The following is a 7,586-nucleotide window of genomic DNA, read 5'->3' as shown; positions in this document are numbered from 1 at the left end:
TGCTGAACCCTTTCTTTCTCTTATCCTAAGTGCATGATAAGAATCCAGACATCTTAAAATCCCCCATCTTGTTATACAAGTCACAATACTAAATTTAATTTGTAATTAAATTTATATTTATATCAGGAATGAGTTTCCTTGTAAATGGTGAAGAAAACAGCAGCATTAATTAAAGTTACAGCCTTTTGTGTTCATTCCTCACTAGTTGTCTTTTTTTCACTCTCCTCTTGTATATTTGATCTCTTCAAGGCTGAGGAAACGTTACCCACAGCTTTACAATAGCAACCGATTTACAGTGCCTGCTTAGTCACTGGGGAATTTCTTGGATTTTATGTTTTCTGAAAAAACAGAACCACGATTGGCTTGGTCAGTGTGTGGCTGGCAAATTCAGACTAAGACTTACCAATATTTTATGTTTGTGGTTGGAGGTAAAATTCCACTCATAACTTTTTGACAGTGCTCTGGCCTTTTGTACATATACAGGGCTCTGAGCACCCTGCTGGAGTTGAAGATGTCCCTGCCCATGGCAGGGGGTTGGACTAAACGAGTTTTAAAGGTCATTTCCAGCCCAAAATACCCTGTGATTCTGTGAATGCTCATTCAGGGCTGCTCCACATCCCTGCACAAGTGTCGCTCAGATGCAGATGAAGAGCCCGTCCTGCAGAACAGGCTCAGGAAGTTTCTGTCCTCGGCTGAAACCCCTTTGGTGTGGAAGAGCCTGGAACTTATTACAAATCGCTTAAGTAACTTTGGCTCACTCATGCTGATTAAATTGCTTCCCTGACTATTCCAGAGGCTCGAAACCACCAGCAGCTCCCAGGCTCACTGTGCAAAATTAATTAAAGCAGACGATAACTTGGCAAGGACAAAAAAAGAAAGTCTCATAGTAAGGAACAAACCCAGCGCGGGGGCGTCTGCTGGAGCACGTGCCTGTGGGCGCTGTTAGGTGTTTCGGATAGCCCCTCACACAGGGAGAGACCTCAGCTCACACGTAACACCGCGTTCAGCCCTCAGTGCTTTGCCAAATCTGGGCATAAAAATAAACTTGGAAGTTCAGTGCAGAATCACAGCACAAAGGCAGGGACCCCTCAGTTTCCATAGGAAGCAGAATTAATAGCTTGGCAGAAAGCGTGCGTTTCCATTTCTGTACAAGAATTTCCTCCGCCTCCTGCAGAAAAAAGTTGTGTAAGAAACACGGATTCAGACAGTTCTCCAGAACCTGGCAGTGGCTCCGAGGCATCCCAGGAGGTGCCTGCAGGACTTCCAGGTTTCCAACAAAAACCAAGCGGACCATCACTCCTCTCTTCCTTGAAAGCGCCAGCAAGGCAAGCACAGGGAGGCAGCCGGCACCTTCCTCCCGGACCACGGGCTGCACAAGGGGACGTGGGCTGCGGGGGTCTTTTCACATGCTCAGCTCATCCAGCGGAGGTCCCTTATAGCCCCCTGCAAGGAGGGGAGGGGGGTTCATGATGCATGTGCCGTGCATTAAGCAAGAGCCCTGGCAGCAGGACAGAACCGAGCCTGAGCCCGACCTTCTCCCCCCTCCTCTTCCCCAGCGTTATCTGAAACCACAGCCTTGACTGGCTGCAGTTCTCATCCATCTGCAAAAGCACATTAAGGAGGGAGAGAAAGGTTGGCAGCTGACCACGAACCAAATCCCCAGAGAGGTCCTTACCTGACTCCAACCAGATGCTGTTTATCAGCCCAAGCATTCCCTACATGCCCGATGTGACGGAGACAGAAGAAATACAAGAAATGCTTGTTATGCTCAGGACTTCGGGGGGTTTTCATCCTCAGGCCGGATATATGAGTTCCAGGAGAGGAATATGCATCCCTGGAGTCCTGGACTGAATCTGGAATTCATATACTCTGTAAATGTACTTTATTTAATACAGGAATCAAGAAAGGGTTTGGAATTATTGCACTGGAGAGCTTGATTGCATAGTTACAGCTTGGAATTAAGGAATAACTCCAGATCTGTAGGGCAGGGCATCAGCCCCACTCAAAGGGCAGGATGGTGTGTTCTGGCTGCACAGTTCTGTCCCTGTTCTCCAGCCGCTGCCCTACACGTGTTGAAGCCTGAGAGGAGGTTCCAGTGGGGTCTGCTCTGGCCCTGCACGTATCCCGTCACAGATCTCCCTTGGGATCAAGCCAGCAAAGCCCATCAGACCAGGAAGAGGCACCAAAGTGACAGCGCAGGGTCCCTGAGCCCAAGGAAGCCTCTCAGAGCAGCTCAAGAGCCAGGGCCAGGCTGGGAGGTGGGAAGGATGAGCTGCCAAAGCCAGGGCAGCAGTAACATGGAACGTGGAACATGGTAGCGATCCAGCCCAAGCGAAGACAGATGCGTTTGCTGGGAAAACGATGGCAGGACTCTGAGAGATGCCTGTGTCCATGTGCAAGCACACATCTGTAAGTTTATATAGATGTACGTGTGCCTTTTGTGTATTCCTGCGTGGCTTGAAGGATCTCGCTAATGTGTTTTTGCTGCACCAATGTGCTTTATCTGACACCTGCAAGGTGCATCTGTCCCTGCAAGTGACCTCCTCCCCATCTGTGTGCCACTGGCAGCTCTGCAGAGTGTGGTGCCAGCAGCTCGGGGCTGGTGGTGTCACAGGCCTGTGGAAATAAATGCTCAAAGCCCCAGTCCAGCCCTCAGAGCCTTGAGCTGGGCTGTTATAGTCACTAAGAGCTTTTATAGCCCGGAGGGACCTGACTGCTAATTAACCAGACAATTAATTAACAGCATTCGAAAACTAATCTGGTCACTCCCTACATATGTGTTCCTAACTATGAGACAGATTTTGCCCAGCGTCAGGACTAGAGAAGAACTGCCAGTGTTGCAGTGGTCAGACTGACATCTGAAGCACCTCTGGAGCAGCCCCAGAGCTGGGGTACACCCTGGGGGCTCTTCTCCCCCCCCAGCCTGGGTGTTAGAGTCTCCCCGGGTACTCATGCAGAGCTGTAGGCACTGAGCAGAGGGAGGGCACCCTGGGTGCCCCTCCTTTGCTTTCCCAAGCAGATCTGCAGGGAAGAACCATCTCCCCACGCAGCCCCAGGCCCTGCTTTGGGACCCTTGGGGATTATCAGTAAAAAGGCATTTTTTGGAAAGGCTGTGCCGTGAAATTTGGTATAGGGAAAGCCTCATGTCCCAGGAGATGCCGTGGCCAGCTGATCCCAGCAGACAGGCAGGGACAACCTAACAGGAAGGTGCTGAGGAAGTGGGTGAAGAACACTTTGCTGCATCAGTGTCTCCCGCTCCACCAGCTGCTGTGTAAATCACGTTGGCTTCAGAACCTGCTGGCAAAACATAAAGCAGTCTCCATGCTCCAGCCACCACAAGGGTATTAATCAGGCTAAAAATATAAAAACAACATGAAAAACACCATCTACGGGGTGTGCGGCATCAGACACTCGCTCCGGGAGCTTGGCCAAGTGCTCATATCTCGACTCTCATAAATACACCGCCAGGAAAATGCATTATCTCTGCAGTGCTCTTGGAGCAGTGAGATCTCAGAGCAAAACAGGCCATGGCACCTGCTGCATTTTAATGATTCTTCTTCATCACCTGTAGGGAATCTGAGATTTAAATAACTGTCCTGCAGTGCCCTGACCTTCCCAGCACAGCTCTGGCAAACTCAGCGCCGGCCTTGCCGGCATTGGCAGCATGAGGATCAGCAGTGCCAGCCAGTGAATTCACACAAATCCTGCTGTACCAGCAGCACTGCCAGGGGAGCACCAGGCATTGGGATGTGGGAGTGTGGCCTGACTGGGTGACAGACGTGCCCTGGTAAAAACCACAAAGGCTTCATCATGTTCAGGGAGCCCAAGGCACAGACTTGATGTAGAAAACATGCCCTTTGCATTGCTCTCCGTTGCCCATAAAACCATAAACCTCTTTCAAATGCTCCATCCCCCTTACTTTTGGATGTCATTAAACTCTTTATTAATTTACTCCAAATGTCTTCGCTCATATTCCAGCACGGCTAACCCCATCAAAAGGAGACAGCACAGTGCTTAGGCAGCACTTCTGCTCTTCAAAGCCTGTTACTGAGATTAATTGCTTCTCTCGAGTCCTCTGTGAAGGAGGAACATGGGGATAGTTGTTATGAATGCTGGGTGTGAGGGGGGAAGCAAGGTCCAAGGTAAAAGCAGAGTTCCAAGGTGTCACAGCTTGGCTGGAGAGGATGGGCTGTGCAGGCTGCAGGGGAGGCCCCCAGGACTGTGGCTGGGCTCCACCTTAGATATTCCTGCAGCTCCTCGGGGGAAGGCAAAGCCCAGGTGAGCAGTGTGGTGCCACTGCAGAGCTGAGACCCGAGGTCCTGGCATCTCCCACCTCTGAGTATCTTCCCTCTGGCCGGAGCTGAGCGTGTCCTCAGGCTCCTCACTGCTCCTCCCGAATCGTTGCTGCCTGCCAAGAGCCTCTACAGGCAGAGGTCCCTCCTCCATCCCAATTTATCCTATGATGTCACCAATCCCAGTCCATCCTGACATCAGCAGTGACATCATGAGTCCTTCCCCACATCCAGCGCACCTCAAGGTCCCAGTCTCCGTGGCACTTAGGAGGGATTGGCAGACCTGGGGCAGCTGCTGCACAGCCTCCCAAAACGCTTCCTGTCAGCCGCACAAGCCGCCGCTCCCGCTGGTACCTCCAGCACGGAGGATCCTGCGGGCAGCACCGCGAGCCCGGTCAGCTGCGCTGGGGGAGCAGCGCTGCCCGCGCACTGGGGCCAGATGCGCGCCTCGCTGAGGCTGACACGGTACATCTGCTCTGGGTTTTGGTTTCCATCGTGGAGTTTACCACATCCCCCCCAGCCGGCTGGAGGCGAGGAGGCGAACATCTGGAAGCAATCGTGGCTGTCACGCTTCAAGGAGATACTGCACCGCAGAGAGGAGAACCCGATCCCTCGCCCCGGCAGCTCCTCCCGCCCTCAGCCCAGCAGATGAGCAGAGAACCAGCATCCCGCCACGAGCTGGATCCTGCCTGATCCTGAACCCCTCCCAGGAAGGGCAACACCCGGCACCAGCGTGTCACTGGGAAGAGGGATGGGGCTGTGCCCCATGGTGAGCTGCCAGCCCCGGCTGGAGACACCCCCAGCTCTGTACTGGAGCAGGAGGGACACTGGGTGGGGAAGCTCCGGAGGGACTCAGCTCTCTATTTTGGAGACAGGCTGAGAGTTGGGGTTTTTCAGCCTGGAGAAGAGAAGGTTGCAGGGAGATCTCAGAGCCCATTTCAGTACCACAGATGCCCAGAGAAGCTGTGGCTGCCCCATCTCTGGAAGTGTTCAAGGCCAGGTTGGACGGGGCTTGGAACAACCTGGGATAGTGGGAGGTGTCCCTGCCCATGGCAGGGGGGGCACTGGATGGTCTTTAAGGTCCATCCCAAACCATTTCAGGATTCATTGATCTCCCCATTGTGCCCAGGCGGCTCCGTGAGCCCAGCACAGCTGTGCACACGTTTGTAAACACCCTGCCAGCCCAGCGAACCCCGCGCTGCGCTGGTTTCCTCTGTGCCGACCCCCTGGTGCCGGGAAGGAGGTGCTTTTCTATTTAACTGAGTGCCCCGTGTTTCCTGTAGCTCACCAGGGCTCGGGAGCACCATCACTGCAGAGCGTTTCTGGCAGGGAAGGAGCCCTTGTTCCTTTATGATATGGAATAGTTTCAGCATTAGTTATTCCAAAATCATTCTGGTTTATGAGCAACCTGACAATTCGGCAAAGGCAGGAGGCCTGGGTCTGTATCAGGCACTAATAAAACCTTGAGAAGAGCTGCAAGCCCAGTGCTGGCAGCTGCCGGGGGAGGAAGGGGGATTATTCGAGGGCACCTCTGCTCCTGCCTCCGCCCAGTGCGGGCAGCAGCAACTGTGTTTCCCCCTGCAGAAGGGGATGACTATCCCAGGCCACGCTCCTGGCAGCAGTGAGCTCCTTCTCATCCCGCTCTCACCTCATCCATCTCCCAAAGCATGTGTGGGTACCATCCTGCAACTGTAGAAGAAGGAAAAAGAGGCAGGAGCCTCCTCAAAATGCCCAGCTGGGGCAGAGAAGCATCTAAATAGCAGCCAGTGCCACTACCCTGGCAGGCTCTAGACCAGTAAGAGTCCAGCATGAGGTCCCAGCCCTGTTCTTGAGAGCCCCCAGCACTGTCTGCAGCAGGGATGGACCATCCAGCTGCTGGGGTTGCTGGTCTGGAGCAGGAGGGTTTGGGAGGAGAAGATAAATAGATGTGGTACATAGGAACAACAAGTGCTTTGTGAAAGCCATGAAGAAATAACAAATGGATGAAAATAGAGGATCTGGTTTTGGAAGGCCTGGCACAAGATCTGACCCAGAAAGCCACCTGCAAACCTGGCCAGCACCAGGCCCTGTGCTTACATCTGCAGCTTTGCTCCAAAGGCTGCAGGCAAAGCGCTTGGATGGGCTGGGAAGCACCGCTCAGAGCTGCCCTTGCCCCAGGCAGCACCCAGGGGGTTGCTCCTGGCTGCAAGAGCCCAAGGTACTCCCAGGAAGAGCAAGGGTAGCTTGGAAAGGCTCGAGGAAAATGAGGTCTGTGGAAACAGGCTCTGTACTGTTTGCAGGCTGGATCCAGTTACAGGCCAGGTCAATAAAGGAACTGAATTTAGATTTTATGGCTGAAATAATTGCCACTGGCATGCCAAGGACTCTTTAGCAGGGCAGCAGGTGAGGCTGTGGCTGGGGTCTGCAGCCCCCTGGGCTGGACAGCACTTGCTGCTCTTTTGTTCCCTCCCTTCTGAGAGGGAAACTGGAGTCAGTGGCACAAGTGTGGGTGACCCAGGCAAGCCATGGCCACCAGTCCCTTGCCCACACAGCACCCAGCCTTCCTCTCACATCTCCTCCTCCTTGCTTTTGCTCTGAAAACATTCTTTGTCATGGAAAGTTCCACAGCCAGCAGATGTGGGGCTGGGACCAGGCACAGGGGCAGCACTGTTCCCTCAGTTCAGGCCCTTTGCACCCCATTTCCTTTGCTCCCCGGTGCCGGGACATGGTGGGGACGAGCGTGTGCCCTGCGCTCACAGCGGCCGTAGAAACAGGCAGGGCTCGTGCTGCAGCCAGGCACAGCAGCCAGCGTGTCCTCCCTGCAGATAGAGTGAGTGATTAATTAAAGAGAGAGGCTGCTGCCAACAGAGAGAATGGGGCTCAGGTGGTTAATTGAACTAAGGCTGCAAATCCGGCCAGAGAGTTTCTGCCTACGGTCATACACACAACATCTGCTCTGTAAAGATTCAAGAGATAAAGGCATGAGAGGTGCGAGGATGTAGGAATTCCATGAGTGTCCCCATGGCAGCCCTTCTTTTGCCTGGCACCCTTCAGCCAAGGGACACATGAGGCAAGGCCAGAACTCCACAGGGACATAGACACCCCTTGAAATTCTTCCTCCCCTATGGAAACCCAGCAATGCACTCTGATAACCATCACCTCGCTCAACAGAGCCTGCAGCGCTGCCAAAGGGGGGGCTCTTCTCCCACCCCTGCATCAAGGTCACATTAAGATAATGCAAGTGCTGGGCAGAGCTGTTCAACCCAAAACTGACGGGAGGGAGGGCGCGTGTGACTCCCAGTGCCAGCTGCTGCA

At 53.6% G+C, this 7,586-nt stretch overlaps 1 protein-coding gene across 1 annotated transcript in view; it reads right to left on the bottom strand.

The window, feature by feature from the left end:
- Positions 1–4,763, bottom strand: part of TACC1 (transforming acidic coiled-coil containing protein 1) — a 39,861-nt gene extending 35,098 nt beyond the window's left edge. The window contains exon 1 of the mRNA XM_017732614.1: positions 4,647–4,763. Within this exon, the coding sequence (XP_017588103.1) occupies positions 4,647–4,763 (117 nt within the window). The remainder of the gene's footprint in view (positions 1–4,646) is intronic.
- Positions 4,764–7,586: the final 2,823 nt, after the last annotated feature.

Source organism: Corvus brachyrhynchos, unplaced genomic scaffold (assembly GCF_000691975.1).
Source record: "Corvus brachyrhynchos isolate BGI_N302 unplaced genomic scaffold, ASM69197v1 scaffold150, whole genome shotgun sequence".
NCBI classification, from domain to species: Eukaryota; Metazoa; Chordata; class Aves; order Passeriformes; family Corvidae; genus Corvus; species Corvus brachyrhynchos.
The sequence above is the reverse complement of the archived record's forward strand: the minus strand, read 5'-3'. Positions and strand labels throughout refer to the sequence as shown.